This window comes from Mastigoproctus giganteus, chromosome 12 (assembly GCF_048544385.1).
Source record: "Mastigoproctus giganteus isolate SK-2022 chromosome 12, ASM4854438v1, whole genome shotgun sequence".
NCBI lineage: Eukaryota > Metazoa > Arthropoda > Arachnida > Uropygi > Thelyphonidae > Mastigoproctus > Mastigoproctus giganteus.
The window spans coordinates 25,171,793-25,191,629 of NC_143586.1; the positions used below are offsets into that span (position 1 = coordinate 25,171,793).

The 19,837-nt window shown below is 36.5% G+C and overlaps 1 protein-coding gene across 1 annotated transcript in view; it reads right to left on the reverse strand.

The window, feature by feature from the left end:
• The window catches only part of LOC150076801 (2-oxoglutarate and iron-dependent oxygenase domain-containing protein 3-like), a 67,378-nt gene that overhangs the window by 15,665 nt on the left and 31,876 nt on the right, over window positions 1–19,837 (reverse strand). The window contains exons 5-7 of the mRNA XM_090385646.1: window positions 16,267–16,326; window positions 10,057–10,210; window positions 2,826–2,949 (exon numbers count right to left, since the gene is read on the reverse strand). Coding sequence (XP_090241772.1) covers window positions 2,826–2,949; window positions 10,057–10,210; window positions 16,267–16,326 — 338 coding nt within the window. The remainder of the gene's footprint in view (window positions 1–2,825; window positions 2,950–10,056; window positions 10,211–16,266; window positions 16,327–19,837) is intronic.

Consider the following 19,837-nt stretch of genomic DNA (forward strand, 5'->3'; position numbering starts at 1 on the left):
ATGATTGGAATAAGGAGCTATTCAAAAAGAAGAAAAATATTTTATTGTTAGTTGATAACTGTCCTGCACATCCCCAGATTCAAAATGTCCAACATTAAGCTAATGTTCCTGCCTCCCAATGCAACATCAATTTTACAACCAATGGGTGTAAGGTATAATCAAGCGTTTGAAAGAATGTTATAAAAGATTTCTTGTTCTACATCTGATCAGTCAACGAGAACAGAAACTTACTAAGTCTTTATCGATATTGGATGCTATAAATTTATTGAATGATGGTGGAACAACGTTACTGCGAAATTAAATTAAATTCAAATAAAATTTCAATTGTAGATGATGAAGATGGAAACGAAGAAAACAGTTTACCATTATCCGAATGGTTGCTAAGTAATAATGTTGTAGGCTTTAATGCAGATAACATCGATGAATTTGTACAAGTCGATGACAACTCATTAACTAGTGGTCATCCTACAGAGAGTGACATTGTAGATGATGTGCTCAACAAAGACGATAACAACGATAGTTGTGATGATGATATGATGATGAGTGAATCTGAATGTGTGATGCTGCTGTAATGTTTAGCAGCATCACACATTCAGATTTCACCAAAAATTTTATCTCATACCTCCATGCTTGAACTGAGCAGCTCTAATGTCCTGAAAATTTATTTTTCTCCATTGTTATAAGTTATTTTAGATATAGTTGCATGTAATATTTTTATTTCAAGCAGCTTTTATGGTTAATTTTATTATAAACAGACTTATTTACATGCATAAAAACAAATAAGACAGCCAAGGTAAAATTTCACAACTGTAATCAAAAATCAGTGCCAACAATCTCACAAGCTCAAGTTGCAATTGACACATTAGTCAATTTTTTTTGAAGGAAGTGAAGCAAGTAGACTAAATGCATTGAGTGTTTTAATGGCTAACTTAAAGAAATATCAAAGTGAAATCTTTAAAAAACAAACATCAATTTTAAGATTCATAAATAAAGACTAATTGAAATTGTGTTTGGTATTAAGTGTACTGCAGTTTATACAAGCATATTAATTCAAATAATATGTAGGTATGTACTTATATTATTTTTTTTTCTCTCTAATATTTCTTGTTTTTTGAATCTATCTTTTTATCATATTATTGAGAATTTAAAAAAATAGGACATAGATTTATTAACTCATCACTGATATAAACTGTTCATTGTTTAATGGCCCCAGGGGTTCCCTCATCTCTGCTCTCACTGATATAGCAAGTAACGGTTATAATGAGCAAATTTTGTCGGTCCCTTGATGCGCGTTATAACCAAGTTCGACTGTAACATAAAATATATATTTTTCTTCCACCTTTGCATATAAAGTTTGAATGAAGAATTTTTGTAAGGCTCTGGATAAAGAAGGAAGTGGATTCTGTTATCTAAGGAAAGGGTTTCCCAATTTAATTGATGCAAAACAAAGAAATTTTCAGTAGACCTCAAATAAAGAAACTCCTCAAAGATGTATTTGGAATAGAGCTACAAATACTGAACTTGCTTGGAATGTCTGTGGTGATTTTAAAGTAATTGGATTAGTCACTGTTCTAAAGGGATGTTTTGCAAAACACCATTGTTTTCTATGTTTGTGGAAGTATCATACAACAGAAAAACGTTATATTACAGCAGTGGAAAAAGAGGGAGGTCTTTTTACCAAGAAGAAATAATATAAAATATATATTTTTCTTCCACCTTTACATATAAAGTTTTAAAGTTTTAATTAATGCTAATGGTAAGGCTCTGGATAAAGAGAAATGAATTTTTGGGAGATGCAAGGTTTGGGGAATACTTTCATCAGGATCCACAATGGATACTGCTATGATATTCTTAACATGGAAAGCAAAAGATTATAGGAAAAACTCTTTAGGAAATTGAATGTATGCAGTATGTTATACATTTAATTAAAGTATTTTAAAATGTCTAAGACTCATTTTTACGATATCATATATATTACTGTATGATATTTGAAGTTGGTCATTCATTAAGTTACTAAAATTTCAGTATCTCTTTCAATGGAGAAGTGATAGAGACATAATTTTGGTGTTTTTTGGAATAAGTGGAATAACTGCCTTTGGAATCTGCAACTTCTGCTCTAGAGATATAAAAATACTGTTTTTTGCTGTCAACTTTGAAAATAAAGATAGGGGCTTGCAAATATCTTTGAAAATCAATTTTTCTTCATTATCTGTTTTTTTCCTCAAACTCTGGGAGGTGTAAGTGATAAGGATGGGGAATGCTCTCATCAGTACATAGCCATGAAAAATCAGTACCAGGGACAATGGGATACTGTTAGATTGGGAGATTACTGCTGGTTTCTTAAGAGGGAAAGCAAAATGGACTATAAAGAAAAATTCTCTAAGTGGCAAACATTTCTAATGAAAAAGAATGTATGTAGTACATTATATGTTTTATAAAAGTATTTTAAAATGAATAAGACTCAATTTTGTAATATAGAATATGTATTATTGTATATTTGAAATTGCTTCTTTATTGAATTTACTAATATTTCAGTATATCTTTCAATGGAGATGTGATAGAGTCTTGATTTTGGTATTGTTGGAATCAGTGGACTGATTTCCTTTAGAATCTGCAGCTTTTGCTCTGGAGGTATTTTTAGACTTTTTTTTTTTTTTTTCTCATTATTCACCAGAGTAATTAATAAAAATTTCATTATACAGCATCTTGTTCCCTAAGAATTAAAAATTCTGTTTTCATTTACCTATTTATAGTATACTTTTAAATATATTAACCTTAGAATTAAAAAAAAATAATAATAATAAATAAATTTATAAAAAAATTACCCATTTTTGGCTCAACTGATACATTTGCATGCTTATCTACAAAAAAAAAGCGTCCTCCAGTAAAATCTTTACTGTAATCAGTCAGATAGAGCAAAGATGTGTAGTGAAATGATGGGTATGTTTCCTGATAAGGAAAAATAAAAAATAGAATTAATCATTAAAATTAGAATCTTAGTAGTATAAAGTAGCATTACTGTTTCATTATCTATCATTATACATATTATTATCTTTTCAGTTTCAAAAATGAAATAAAATTTTGTATTAAGTTTTTAGTTTTATTTTTAAATTTCAAATTTTTCCCATAAGCTAAATATACACTGATCCTATCACTGATAGGATCGGTGAGCCGGCCTCACCTATCCTATTCCAATAATTGTTAATTCACTGGCTAAAGGAAATTTCCTACACTCCAGTCTAGTCCCTCTCAGTTTGAATTTATTCCCTTGGTTTTAGCATAATTCAATATTGTGAAAATTTCATCTTCATTCATTTTATTATCCCCTCTCAAAGCCTTATTTAACCTCAATCATCAGATCCCCCCTCTAAGGATACCTGTGCACCTTAGCTCTTAGTGACATATTTGAAGTTTCTCCACAAGTGGCACCATTTTGGTCAGTCAAATCAGGCATTTGCTTGTTTTGGACCTTTTCAGGAGGCTCAATGTCTTTTTCTGTAGCCTTTGCATCTTAGCAAAAAGTGTGATCTTGCAACTGCCTTATACAGTGAAATTATTACATCTCTACAAGCAATTTTTTAATAAATTATTAACAGAATTGCAGGGTGGAGACTTTTAATCTCTACTCTGTAAGTTGTTCTTCCCCCTCCCCATCCATGGTACTTTTCGTGATTTATGGAAAAATTTCTTGTGGAGATTTGGCCTTTCTATAGTATTCAATAGAAATCCAGAAACAGCACCAATTATTACACAGTTCTGTTATGTGAAAGTTTAACATCCTTTTTTGTAATATTTTTCACATAATAAAATTCACTTAAACAAATCTATATAGAAAAGAAGTGTCTGTAAACAAGATAAGTGAAAACATTTATATCAATTTTCAGCTTTTTTAAAATATATTTTCTGAGAAAAAATTAAAAGACTGAGTAACTCCATGGTTTATAGTCACTACAGAAAAAGACAGTCTTTTTTAATTTTTTAATTCCATTTTTATTCCTTATTTTTTATTGTTTAAAGTAAAAGTTTAAAACTTTCACATCAGTAATTAAACAATAAAAAGTTTTTTATAATTTTTGATAACAGGAAATTTTGAAAATTAGTTAAAACATATTGTAAGAAGGGCATGATAATTGTTAGAGGAGTAGGCAGCACAGGAAAACACCCCATAAGACTGCATAAATTATCATTTGAGAATTCATGAATTATACAGAAGGTTTTTGCAGCTGACTATGCTTGTCAGCAATAGCAAAGCAATTAGAATTACCAATGTTAAATTTTTACCAATGGTAAAAAAGAAGATCTAGCTTTTAACTTTTGTTCCTCTGTGTGCAATACCCCCTTGGACTGTTGCAAAACTTTTTAAGTGGTACATGAGCCTGACATTCCAACCAAAGGTGATTTTCATGTAAAAAGTCAGCTGCACTTTGTAGCTGATATGACTACATTGGTCACGGTGAAAAAATTTGGCTAATGGCCCAAGAGCATTCAAAAAAATAAATAAATAAAATAACCAAAATTAAATGGAAAGTGAAAAGCAAACCAACAAAGAAAAAATAACACAATTTATTGAATAATCATGTTTTTTATTCCTTGTTGAACATTATTCTGCAAATAATGTGATTATAATCACTTATTTTTTCAGAATGTTTTTAGCACATCACTGAAAAGCAAACAAACAAAATATAACAGAATTTGTATAATCGTATCTCCCCCCTTCTTCTCTTGAACACACCACTGCATTTTATATAAATTCATATTTTTTTTTTTTTTCAAATGAGAATTTTCTTTAGACTGCAGGAACAGCAGAAACAAAACTCCAAACCACACACTAATGAACACGTGGGTATAAGAACAAAAGTCACCAGGTTTGCTGCATGCTTAGTAGGAACTGAACTTGCTGTAATGTTTAGCAGCATCACACATTCAGATTTCACCAAAAATTTTATCTCATACCTCCATGCTTGAATTGAGCAGCTCTAATGTCCTGAAAATTTATTTTTCTCCATTGTTATAAGTTATTTTAGATATAGTTGCATGTAATATTTTTATTTCAAGCAGCTTTCATGGTTAATTTTATTATAAACAGACTTATTTACATGCATAAAATAAGACAGCCAAGGTAAAATTTCACAACTGTAATCAAGTTCCCCCCCTCCCAATTACTCGGACACTGGGCATTTTCTGTAACTTGCAACTGCCCTTTAAAGTGAAATCAAGCTGATCATTGACTCAAGTAGCATGATTAGCAAGAGTAAATGATGCTATTTATGATTTTACAGAAAGCAATAATGCCAAAAAGAGAGAGACATTACTTTTTTGGATGGATTATAAATATTAAACAGCAAATAATATTCCAAGACATGGATACTCTCTCCCTGTCTTTAGTGATATATACAATTATATATAATAAACAATGTAACATACAACTTGCATACATCAAACTGTATGGCTAGTAATGGTGACAAAAACGAAACTTAGCAATCTTGTTATCACATATGAGAAACTTATTGAATTTCTTCACACAGCACAATTGCTATCTTTCTCATATTCACTAAATACTCGTTTAGTTTTCGCATTAACCATCTACTCACAAATTTCAACCATAATGAAACTGAACAATTATTAATATTTTAAATGAGAATTACAAAAATTCAGCACAGTTTTAATAGAGTATCTGCCTAAAACGTTAGTACCAACATGTTCTGAATCTGTGCAGATACTTGGAAACCCCCTTTAGACAGAAAAGTACATATTTTCATTCCTTGAATTTAGCTTTCTTAAAATAAATGCTCTATTTTATAATTATAGATTTACTTGTTGCTCACTATTTTTGCATCATTACTGTGCTGTAAAAAATTTACTAAAAAACATATAAATTTTACTGAACAGATAAGAAGTGAACATTCTACTTGCTTAAAAACCACTGATATAGCAAGTGAATTTTTTCCCAATACTCTCCCCTTTCGAGGTATCCTAACAAACCTCCCCTTTAAATTAAGTTTACTAAGTATTAAGTTTGCATCTTCTAACTAGTTCGTTTCAACCCTGATTAAGAACCACAGTTCCATATATTAGTAGAACGGGAAGGTTTTTAGCAGGACAGTATTTAAATTCTATACAGTGGGACCAACTGATAATGTTACCAACAGCAAATTCAAAATGGGAAGCATTCAAAGAACTTATCTTGGAAGCTATTAGACTTTACATACCAACTAAGAAATATTGTTCAAGGTTTAGGCCTAAATGAATATCAGAGGAACTAATGAGACATATGGCAGAGAAGAAAAATGCATGGGATACATATAAATTAATAGGTGACATAGAAGCCTATGCTAGATATAAGCTGGTCTGTAACCAAGTCACAAAGGAGATTAGGCAGGCAAAGGCAGATTATGAGAAATACTTGGCAAAGGGTGCAAAGAAAAACAGAAAAGAGTTCTTTACCTATGTAAATTCTAGAAGGAAAGGGATGAATCAGATTGGTCCACTGGATATTGATGGTTCAACAGTTGAGGATTATGCTCAGTTGGCTAACAAACTAAACGAGTATTTTGCATCTACATTCACACATGAGGAGTTATTCGGGAAGAGGAATGCCAGAGGTGAAGTAAACTCTGGCAGTGAGCTAGATGATTTTGTAATAACTGAGAGGAAAGTGGAGGAGAAATTGTTGAGGATAAAAAAAAGGCACCTGGGTTGGATGGGATTTATCCAGTTATATTAAAGGAGGCAGCAAAGGAAGTAAGCGAACCCTTAACCATAATTATGAGAGCTCCTTTGGATTCAGGGGAGGTACCCACAGCATTAGTAGAGGCATATGATGCAAGAAAGCAAGCTTATGCAGCATCGACCAAAAAAACTTTCCACTTCACCCCTCCGTTCGTTCGAAATACCTGTCCAGCTGAGCCTTAAATTTATTTAGGCTATCAACTTCCACAACAAGGGATGGAAGTCTGTTCCAGCAACCAACTACCCGCTGGCTAAAGGCAAATTTCCGCACATCTATCCTACATCTGTCTTTCCTCAATTTGAATTTATGCCCTCTCAGGTGATTATTCTGAGCAAGAGGAAGAATCCCATCAGCACTGAGCATGCTCAAACCATTCAACTCTTTATACAACTCTATCAGATCACCTCGCCAGTGCCTAGTCTCCAGACACTGTAATTTGCAAAACTTAAGCCTTTCTTCGTAAGAGCAACCCTTTGTTCCATTCACTAATCTTGTTGCCCTTCTCTGTACTCGTTCCATCAGCACTACATCCTTCTTGAAATGAGGCCTCCAGACCTGTATACAGTACTCAAGGTGTGGCCTGACCATTGCCTTATACAAGGGAATAATCACCTCCTTATCCCTGCTAGAAAAATTCCTGTATATCATTGACAAGGCACCATGAGCTACTCTTGCAGCCCGTCTGCACTGCTCAGAGAACTTCATATCTGCCTGCGCAATAACCCCAGGTCCTTTTCATTCTCTACCACTGTCAGTGTAGTACCACAGAGTTGATACCGTGAATTGCGGTCACATTTGCACACATCCAATCTGTGTGTTGAAGTGGGATTTACTCAAAGAGGTAACTACCATCAGGGATAAAGAGAAGGATTATTGCTTTCGTAAAGGCGACTACGATGGTCTGAGAGAGTATTTAAATTCTATTCAGTGGGACCAACTGATGATGTTACCAACAGCAAATTCAAAATGGGAAGCATTCAAAGAACTTATCTTGGAAGCTACTAGGCTTTACATACCAACTAAGAAATATTGTTCAAGGTTTAGGCCTAAATGGATGTCAGATGAACTAATGAGATACATGGCAGAAACGAAAAATGCATGGTATACATATAAATTAATGTGTGACACAGAAGTCTATGATAGATAAAAGCTGGTCTGTATCCAAGTCATAAAGGAGGTTAGGCAGGCAAAGGCAGATTATGAGAAATCCTTGGCAAAGGATGCAAAGAAAAACAGCAAAGAGTTCTTTACTTATGTAAACTCTAGAAGGAAGGGGACGAATCAGATTGGTCCACTTGATATCGATGGTTCAACTAATGATAATCTTGCTCAGGTAGCTAACAAACTAAATGAATATTTTGCATCGACATTCACACATGAGGAGTTATTCAGCGAGGGGAATGCCAAAGGTGTATTCAACTCTGGCAGTAAGCTAGATAATCTTGTAATAACTGAGAATAAAGGGGAGGAGAAATTGTTGAAGATAAACACAAGAAAGGCACCTGGGATGGATGGGATCTATCCAGTTATATTAAAGGAGGCAGAAAAGGAAGTAAGCAAACCCTTAGCCATAATTATGAGGGCTTCCTTGGACTCAGGGGAGGTACCCATAGACTGGAAATGTGCAAATGTGAACCCAATTCACAAAGGAGAATCAAAGGCTGACACAAGTAATTATAGACCAGTGAATTTAACTTCTGTTCAAGGAATATTAATGGAGGCACTGGTTAAAGAAGCACTGCAGGATCATCTAGACAAGACTTCAGTTATACTTCGGACACAGCATGGTTTTGTTAAGGGAAAGTCTTGTCTGACCAATTTGATTGGATACTATGATGCAGTCACAAAAGAACTGGATGCAGGGAATAACTTTGATATTATATATTTGGATCTTAGAAAAGCTTTTGATACTGTTGCACATGGAAGACTGCTGCACAAATTGGAGCAGTGTGGCATTGGAGGCAAATTGCTGCTATGGATAAAGGGATGGTTGAGGGGGAGAAGACAGAGAGTGGTAATCAATGGACACTGCTCATCGTGGACTAATGTTATTAGTGGAGTCCCTCAGGGTGCAGTGTTGGGTCCATTGTTGTTTTTTGTATTTATAAATGATATTGATGAAGGTATATCAAGCTTAATGTCCAAGTTTGCAGATGATACAAAGGTTGGCAGGGTTGTCAAGGACACTACTGATGCTATGCTGCTGCAACAGGATCTGGAAAGGTTGAGCAGATGGGCTGAGTGGTGGCAAATGAAGTTTAACATTGACAAACGTAAAGTACTACATATGGGAAACAGTAACCCCAGAGCAACGTATCAACTCTGTGGTACTATACTGACAGTAGTAGAGAATGGAAAGGACCTAGGGGTAATTGAGCAGGCAAATATTAAGTTCTCTGAGCAGTGCAGACAGCCTGCAAGAGTAGCACATGGTGTCTTGTCAATGATATGCAGGAATTTTTCTAGAAGGGATAAGGAGGTGATTATTCCCTTGTATAAGGCAATGGTCAGGCCACACCTTGAGTACTGTATACAGGTCTGGAGGCCTCATTTCAAGAAGGATGTAGAGCTGCTGGAACGAGTACAGAGAAGGGCAACAAGATTAGTGAATGGAAAAAGGGTTGCCTTATGAAGAAAGGCTTAAGTTTTGCAAATTACAGTGTCTGGCGACTAGGCACCGGGGAGGTGGTCTGATAGAGGTTTATAAAGCTTGAATAGTTTGAGCATGCTCAATGCCGATTTAAGTTTTGCAAATTACAGTGTATACACCTCTATCAGATCACCTCCCCGGTGCCTAGTCTGGCGACTAGGCACCGGGGAGGTGATCTGATAGAGGTGTATAAATCCTTGAATGGTTTGAGCATGCTCAGTGCTGATGGGATTCTTCCTCTTGCTCAGAATAATCATCTGAGAGGGCATAAATTCAAATTGAGGAAAGACAGATGTAGGATAGATGTGCGGAAATTTGCCTTTAGCCAGCGGGTAGTTGGTTGGTTGGTGGAACATACTTCCATCCCTTGTTGTGTAAGTTAATAGCCTAAATAAATTTAAGGCTCAGCTGGACAGGTATTTCGAATGAATGGAGGGGTGAAATGGGAGTGTTTTTTTTTTTTTTTTTTTTGGCTGATGCTGCATAAGCTTGCTTTCTTGCATCATTATGCCTCTATTAATGCTAATGCTTTACTAAAACACATTTCAGCAAGGAAGGATTTGCAGATTGCAACATTCCATATCAACTTAGAATGTGGTTATCTGAGATACACTAAATTCAGTAATTTTGGATAACAGACTAAACTATAAATTAAAAAACCATATTATCTAGTTACCTTATCAGTGTGAACATGCCAGTATTCATCATGGATGGTCTTTGCAGGTCTTGAATTCATCTCAGAAAAGAATGTTGGATGAGTAAGATAAAGTTTCTTGGAATCAACACCAAATCGAAGTGCTATCATTTGATGAATTTTGTTTTTGACACTCCTAGAAAGAAAACAGCATGCACCTAATTATAAACAGGTAGTAAACTCGATCTTATTGCATTTGCGATAATACCGATAACTGCAATTTTGTGGGTTTTTATGTTATTATGGTGAAATGTGTTCCCCTTCACTGAAATCTTCAATCATATAAAATACAAATTTTCAGAAACTTCTCTTCATTCCTATTTACGTATTACAATGATGAAGGGAAAGCGAAAAGTGCAAGTGCTGGCAAAGCCAGGAAACGAAACAAAATTGATTTAGAAATGAAGATGAAAATGATTAAGACGTACAAAGCAGGATAACGTTTGTCATCTATTGCACGGGAATTAGGTCTCGCTGCTTCAAAAGCGAATACTATTTTAAAGGACGGTGCACGTATAAAGGAACATGTCAAAGGATCAATGCACTTAAGATCAAGTGATCACAAAACAGTGTTCTGTTGCTATATTGAAGATGGAACAGCTGTTAATAATATGGATCGAAAATCAGATTCGGAAGGGGGTACCCCTGAGTCTAATGATCATTCAAGCAAAAGCAACAAGTATTTATAAAGATATTAAGGATAAGTATGGCGAACCCCAATGCAAGTTCATGGCAAGTAACGGGTGGTTTAATATGTTCAAGCATCGTACTGGTTTCCACAACATTAAAGTATGCTTGCATGTATACCAATGCTAGAAGTATAGTAAATAAATTTGATGAATTTGAAGTGTTGGTCAAGACATCAAAGGCGGATATTGTTGGGATAGCAGAGACGTGGTGTCACACAGATATAAGGAATGCTGAACTGGAATTTGGGGAGTACCAATGTGTACAGAAAGGATAGACAGGATAGAAAGGGAGGTGGTGTTATGCTGTTAATTAAGAAAAACATAAAATCAAAAGAAATGCATCCAGTTGATATTGATGAACAGTGCACTGTTGAGTCAGTTTGGTGTGACATAAGCACTGCGAAAGCAAAAATAAGAGTAGGAGTATGTTATAGGCCTAATGACTCGAATGAGTACAATCAACAATTGTACAGAGAAATAGAGTGGGCTAGTAAATCAGAATGTCTTATAATGGGGGATTTTAACTTCCCAGATATTGACTGGAACTTGTGGTTGGTCACTCACACACTAGTCAGACTTTTGTGGATTTATTGGATGATTGTTTTCTGCAGCAGCATGTTCGAGAGGCAACCAGAGAAAGTAATACTCTTGATCTGGTTATCAGCAGTGATCATTCGTGTATTAAGAATTTGCAAATAAAGGAACCACTAGGTGGCAGTGATCACAGTGTACTGATGTGGGATTTACTTAAAGATTTAATTACCATCAGGGGTAAAGGAAAGCGTTTTTGCTTCCGTAAAGGTGAGTACAGTGCTCTCCAACAGTTTTTAAATTCTGTACAGTGGGATCAACTGACGATGTTACCAACAGTAAATTCTAAGTGGGAAGCGTTCAAGGAATTAATCGTGGAAGCTACTAACAGTTTCATACCTATTAAGAAATATTGTTCAAGGTTTAGGCCTAAATGGTTATCTAATGAACTAATGAGACTCGTAATAGAGAAGAAAAATGCATGGAATGCATATAAATTATCAAGCGACTCAGAAGCCTATGGAAGATATAAGCTAGTCTGTAATCAAGTCACAAAGGCAGTTCAGCAGGTGAAGGCAGATTACGAGAAATCTTTGGCAAAGAATGCTGATTAAAACAGCAAGGATTTCTTTACTTATATAAACTCTAAAAGGAAGGGGATGAATCTGATTGGTCCACTTGACATTGATGGTTCGACTGTTGATGGTCCTGCTCAGATAGCAAACAAAACTGAAGAGTATTTTGCATCTACATTCACACATGAGGAATTATTAAGGTTTGAAAATGGCAGAAGGTTATCAAATTGTAGCAGGATACTTAATGATTCTGGAATAACTGAAAGCAAAGTGGAGGAGAAATTGTTAAAGTTAAACATAAGAAAAGCACCTGGGGTGGATGGGATCTATCCAGTTATATTAAAGGAGGCGGCAAAGCATCTAAGCAAACCCTTAGCCATAATTATGAGAGCATCCTTGGACTCAGGGGAGGTTCCCACGGACTGGAGATGTGCAAATGTATCCCCAATTCACAAAGGGGGACCGAAGGGTGACATGGGTAATTACAGACCAGTTAGTTTAACTTCTGTTCCGGGTAAAATAATGGAGTCACTGGTTAAAGATGCATTGCAGGATCATCTAGACAAGACTTCAGCAATAATTCAGACACAGCATGGGTTTGTTAAGGGAAAGTCTTGTCTGACAAATTTGATAGAATATTATGATGTGGTTACAAAAGAACTGGATGCAAAAAATAATTTTGATATCATATATTTGGATTTCAGGAAAGCTTTTGACACTGTTGCGCATGGAAGACTATTCTACAAATTGGAGCAGAATGGTATTAAGGGTAAGTTGCTACAATGGATAAAAGGATGGTTAAGTGGGAGAAGACAGGGGTGGTAATCAATGGGTGCTGCTCTTCGTGGACTAATGTTATTAGTGGAGTCCCACAGGGTTCGGTGTTAGGTCCACTGTTGTTTTGTATATTTATCAATGATATTGATGAAGGTATATCAGGCTTAATGTCGAAGTTTGCAGATGATACAAAGGTTGGCAGGGTTGTTAATGACAGTAATGGCAGTGTGCTACTGCAACAGGATCTAGATAATTTGGGCAGATGGGCTAAGAAGTGGCAACTGAAGTTTAACCTTGACAAATGCAAAGTACTGCATATGGGCAGAAGTAACCCCAGAGAAACGTACCAACTGTGTGGTACTACACTTAAGGTGGTAGAAAATGAAAAAGACCTGGGAGTAATTGTGCAGTCAGATATGAAGTTTTCTGAGCAATGCAGACAGGCTGCCATGGCAGGTCATGGGGTTTTGTCAATGATATATAGGAATTTTGCTAGCAGGAAAAAGGAGGTGATTATCCCTTTGTATAAGGCAATGGTCAGGCCACGCCTTGAGTACTGCGTACAGGTCTGGAGGCCTCATTTTAGGAAGGATGTAGATTTACTTGAGCATGTACAGAGAAGGGCAACAAGATTGGTGAGGGGAATGAAGGGATCCTCTTACCAAGAGAGGCTTAAGTTCTGCAAACTGCAGTGGCTGGAGACTAGGCACCAGAGCTGTGATCTGATTGAGGTATATAAGGCCTTGAATGGGTTGAGCATGCTGAATTCTGATGGGATCCTTCCACTTGTTCAGATTACGAACCTAAGGGGGCATAAATTCAAATTAAGAAAAGACAGATGTAGAGTAGATGTGCGGAAATTTGCCTTTAGCCAGCGGGTGGTTAATTGCTGGAACAAACTTCCATCTGTCTTTGTGGAAGTTGATAGGTTGAATAAATTTAAGGAGGAACTGGACAGGCATTTGGAGGCAATGGTGTGATTTTTTTTTTTTTTTTTTTTTTTTGGCTGATGCTGCATAAGCTCATACACTTACTTTCTTGCATCACATGCCACTACTACTATGCGGTGAAGTTGCCAGTGCTGATTCTGCAGCTGCAGAGAAATTTTGTGATGTGTTGGAAAAAATTATTAATGAAGGTGGCTATTCAACACAGCAAATTTTAACGTTGACGAGACCTACTCTATATTGGGGGAAAATGCCGGATCGAACATACTTTGCCAAAGAAGAATATACAATTCCAGGTTTCAAGGCGTCAAAAGATAGGGCCACGCTCTTGCTTGGGGCTAATGCAGCGAGATATTACAGATTAAAACTACTGCTTGTGTACCATTCTGGAAATCCTTATGCATTTAAGGGCATCAATAAAGCCACCCTACCCATGCATTTCCAATCGAAACAGAGAACAGGGATAACAATATCTCTCTTTGAGGATTGGTTTAAATGCTACTTCATTCCCAAGATTGAAAAATATTGTAAAGACAACAGCATTCCTTTCAAGATTTTGCTTCGATTAGATAATGCTCCTGGACATCCTACACATCTAGATGATTTCAATTCGAATGTGAGAGTCATATTTCTACCGCCAAACACGACTTCACTCATTTGCTCAGGCATTGTTTGCAGTAGATGATGAGAAAAATTTTATGTCGAGACTTTTGGAAATCTTACAATATTTACCATGCCATCTTAAACATTAATAAGGCCCTGGGGGAAAATTACTAAAAGTTGTTTAAATGGCACAAGGAAGAAAATATGCCCACGGCATGTAAGAGGTTTTGAAGGATTTGAAAAAGACGAATCATATGAAGCGGTTACAGATAAGATTGTAAAGGTTGCAGAGCTACTTCAGTTGGAAGTTGATGCCAAAGACATGGAGGAGTTAATAGAGGAAGAAGAGAAGGAATTATCTAACAAGGAACTTATTGACTTGCAGGCAGCGATAGTGAAAGAAGAAAATACTGACGAAGCTCAAATAAGGAGCCAAGACGCTTCATCACCAGAGAGAGAGAGAGAGAGAGAGAGAGAGAGAGAGAGAGAGAGAGAGAGAGAGAGAGAGAGAGGGAGAGAGAGAGAGAGATGGAAATGGCATTTCGTGAAATTGCATCGGCAATGGCGAGGTTTGAGAAGAAAATGTATCCTGACAGCGAATGATTCTTAAAAGTTAACAGAGGGGTGAATGATATGCTTGCTTGCTACAAAGAAATCTAGGATCAAAAGAAAAAAGCTACCATCTAGTCATCCATTAATATGTTCTTTCATAAGGTTGAGCGGCTGACCCTTTCTAAATCTCCATAGCCCTCAACCTCCGCGGCATCATATTTATCAGCTGAAGACATCAATTCTGGCAACAGTGCTCAAGGGGTAAAACTTAATGACATTATGCCTGACTCCTCTCTTTTTTTGTAATTTTATAATTTTGAAATTTTTTTAAATTGCACACTTATGTAATTTTTTCTGCGCATGAGATAAAAAAATTTAATAAATACAATAAATAATTCTATCTACATGTTCGTCAAACATTTCTTTTTTGATTCAATCAATTCAGCGAGCACAGGTGCGAGTGCTGTACAAGCATGGGGAAATTCCCCAACTTACGTAAAATCCGACTTACATAGCGTTCTGCGGAACGCAACCCTTAGTTGGGGAGTTCCTGTACTGTTAAATTTTTGTCACTGGTCAAACATGTGAGAGTCGTTATTTGGTTTTTAGGAGCATTAGCAACTAAGGCCATATTGCTCCGGGATATGCGGTGGTCATTCCCTGAATGACCTTTCCGCATCCTCCGTATTTGGTGGTGACGGGCTCGAACCCCGGTCTAATCAAGAAGCGTGTGCTACGCACTGCTGCTCCTTCCCACCTGGCTACGGAGGCGCCCTTGTGAGAGTCACAATGGTCTTTAAGGAAAATGAAAGCCCAAGTTAGAGTAGTAATGTCAATGGAGAAAGATTAGAGATGGATAGCTGAGGCAAGTCAGTCCATGCATTTCTACTGATTACAACCTTAGAGAGTTTGCACTTCATATAATTCTTACAAATTCTGTCTGACATATTCATCATTTGGATCATTGCAAATTTTAGATTCCCTAATGCAGAGAACAAAAATATGAGTACAATGAAGTCCAAAGAAAACAAACAACACATTGCACGTTAACAAGAATGTCTGTAAGAAAGACAAGCCTTAAAGGACAAACCCCTAAAATTGAGGTGAAATACCTGGTAATCATAAAGGAATTAGTAACAGAAGGTTATAAATCCTTCTTTCAATCACTGATATATAAAATTCTTTAAGTGAACACAGTTTAAACTAAAATAATTGCTATAATGCTAACAACAAAAATTCCTGGCACATCTCTACTTAATTATCAGTATATTTTCAGCTTCTGAAATTTAAACTTCTCATGTTCAAAATGTAATTTTGTACACACACTCTCTCTCTCTCTCTCTCTCTCTCTCTCTCTCTCTCTCTCTCTCTCTCTCTCTCTCTCTCTCTCTCTCTCTCTCTCTCTCTCTCTCTTTCTCTCTCCTTTCAAATTGGGCAGCTTGTCAAGCATATCACATTAAGTTGAAATTAATGCATACAAAGCGTACTAACCTGTAATGCATACAAATGTGTACTGACCTGTAAACTCGAAAATCATGTTCAGTAAATACTGGATTCTTGCCATGTGATTTCAGCGTCCTAAAGTAAGACAAACATGCATTACATATATATATTCTCTCTCTAAATAAATAAATTATCCACTCACTCACAAGCTCTAAATAAAGATGAGACTAGCATATATCAACATTAGCATTAGTAGAGGCATTTGATGCAAGAAAGCAAGCTTATGCAGCATCAGCCAAAAAAAACAGAAAAAAAAAAAAAACCCACTTCCACTTCACCCCTCTGTTCGTTCAAAATACCTGTCCAGCTGAGCCTTAAACTTATTTAGGCTATCAACCTCCACCACAAGGGATGGCAGTCTGTTCCACCAACCAACCACCCGCTGGCTAAAGGAAAATTTCCGCACGTCTATCCTACATCTGTCTTTCCTCAATTTGAATTTATGCCCTCTCAGGTGATTTTTCTGAGCTAGAGGAAGAATCCCATCAGCATTGAGCATGCTCAAACCATTCAAGGCTTTATACACCTCTATCAGATCACCTCGCTGGTGCCTAGTCTCCAGACACTGTAATTTGCAAAACTTAAGCCTTTCTTCATAAGAGCACCCCTTTGTTCCATTCACTAATCTTGTTGCCCTTCTCTGTACTCGTTCCAGCAGCTCTACATCCTTCTTGAAATGAGGCCTCCAGACCTGTATACAGTACTCTAGGTGTGGCCTGACCATTGCCTTATACAATGGAATAATCACCTCCTTATCCCTGCTGGAAAAATTCCTGTATATCATTGACAATACTCCATGAGCTACTCTTGCAGCCCGTCTGCACTGCTCAGAGAACTTCATATCTGCCTGCACAATCACCCCCAAGTCCCTTTCATTCTCTACCACTGTCAGTGTAGTACCACAGAGTTGATACGTTGCTCTGGGGTTGCTGTTTCCCATGTGTAGTACTTTACATTTGTCAATGTTAAACTTCATTTGCCACCTCTCAGCCCATCTGCTCAACCTTTCCAGATCCTGTTGCAGCAGCATAGTGTCAGTAGTGTCCTTGACAACCCTGCCAACCTTTGTATCATCTGCAAACTTGGACATTAAGCTTGATATACCATCATCAATATCATTTATAAATACAGAAAACAATAATGGACCCAACACTGAGCCCTGAGGGACTCCACTAATAACATTAGTCCACGATGAGCAGTGTCCATTGATTACCACTCTCTGTCTTCTCCCCCTCAACCACCCCTTTATCCATAGCAGCAATTTGCCTCCAATGTCACACTGCTCCAATTTGTGTAGCAGTCTTCCATGTGCAACAGTATCAAAAGCCTTTCTAAGATCCAAGTATATAATTCAAAGTTATTCCCTGCATCCAGTTCTTTTGTGACTGCATCATAGTATCCAATCAAGTTGGTCAGGCAAGACTTCCCCTTAACAAAACCATGCTGTGTCTGAGCTATAACTGAAGTCTTGTCTAAATGATCCTGCAGTGCTTCTTTAACCAGTGCCTCCATTAATTTTCCTGGAACAGAAGTTAAGCTCACAGGTCTATAATTACTTGTGTCAGCCTTTGATCCTCCTTTGTGAATTGGGGTCACATTTGCACATTTCCAGTCTATGGGTACCTCCCCTGAGTCCAAGGAAGCTCTCATAATTATGGCTAAGGGTTTGCTTACTTCCTTTGCTGCCTCCTTTAATATAACTGGATAGATCCCATCCACCCCGGGTGCCTTTCTTGTGTTTATCTTCAACAGTTTCTCCTCCACTTTACTCCCAGTTATTTCAAGATTCTGTAGCTTACTGCTAGAGTTGAATACACCTCTGGCATTCCCCTTGCTGAATAACTCCTCATGTGTGAATGTCGATGCAAAATATTCATTTAGTTTGTTAGCTACCTGAGCAGGATCATCAACACTTGACCCATCAATATCAAGTGGACCAATCTGATTCATCCCCTTCCTTCTAGAGTTTACATAAGTAAAGAACTCCTTGCTGTTTTTCTTTGCATCCCTTGCCAAGGATTTCTCATAATCTGCCTTCGCCTGCCTAACCTCCTTTGTAACTTGGTTGCATATCAACTTGTATCTATCATAGGCTTCTGTGTCATGTGTTAATTTGTAAGTATCCCAATTTGATGTCAGTCAACTTGACATAAATGTCAAGTTGACTGACATCAAAAACACTGTTACTAAAAGTATTTTTGATGTCATATACCTTTAATATGCCATCTCTACATTACCAAAGAGATATGAAATCACTTGGATAACACGTTTCCAAACTGCAACAAGATAGCAACAGTTTTCAGTTATCGTCTTTGACTGGAGGAGTGCATGGATATTTTTTTAAGCATTCCCTGCTTTCCATTTATCTGGAAAGGCCTGCATTCACTTCTCATTCACTGACTAAAGAAACTGTAAAAAGCTTATTAACCCTTAATTAGTTAGTTGATCTCAGGAGGTGTAGAGTTTTCTTCCAGATTCACTCCAAGTTTCTCATCACTCATGCAAACTGACATAACAAACATAACAAATGATCATTATAGTAGGCTGATCCATACAAGGTGAGGTTTAAAAAATGGTTGTGGTGATGTAGTAGCAGTAGTAATAACCATAAGAAAATTCTAGAGGAACTGCTCTTTATTATCAACTGTTCCATTTTCTACATACAAAATTTTAGGAGTACTTTATTAACATGCTGCATATAGATATGCAAAACTGTAACTGGATCAAACATGTGCAGAGGAATATACTCCAAAATATTTACCTTTTTGCAGTTTCAACAGTCAAATAGAACTGTAAAAATGGTGTAAATAGGATCGACAAGCAAAAATATACATGTCGCCAAAAATTTCCAATAATGACTGATTTAGAATTAGCTGACTGTATAAGTCAGCTAAAATTAAACTTACCAATATTCCACTGAAGGATACTTTGATCATTAGAAACTGCCTCACCAACAAATAAATGCACTGGCTGACACTACACTGCATTATCAATGTGGCAATTTCTGAAATGGAAAGACATATCTTTTTTTTTTTTTTTTTTTTTTTTTTTGGCTGGTGCTGCATAAGCTTGCTTTCTTGCATCATATGCCTCTACTAATGCTAATGCTAATATTACTTGATCACTGAGCAAGTTGTACACTGAGGGCACTAAAAATGGATATCAATAAATGAGTTCCAGAAATGTTTGCAATTATGGCAGAAGAGAATGACTCCATTTAGAGCTATTCAAGAAAACTAATTATATTTTCCTGTAAATATAATCTACACTATCCTACTAAAAGTAAATGGGAAACCTTGCAGTTATGAACAAAATGTGTATTCATTCAACAAAATTAAAGAGCACTGGCCCACATTGAAGCTGTAATGACTGCTTCAATGCATTATAGAAGGCCTGCTAATTTCTGGTAGCAAGTTAGTAATATTATTCTCATCATCCTTTAATCTGATAGTGATGTTGAGCCACCTGACATGGTTTGAGCAAGCTCAATGCTGATAGGATTCTTCCTCTTGCTCAGATTAAAAAATATCAAATCTGCATACCTGAGGGGGCATAAATGGAAATTGAGGAAAGACAGTTGTAGGAT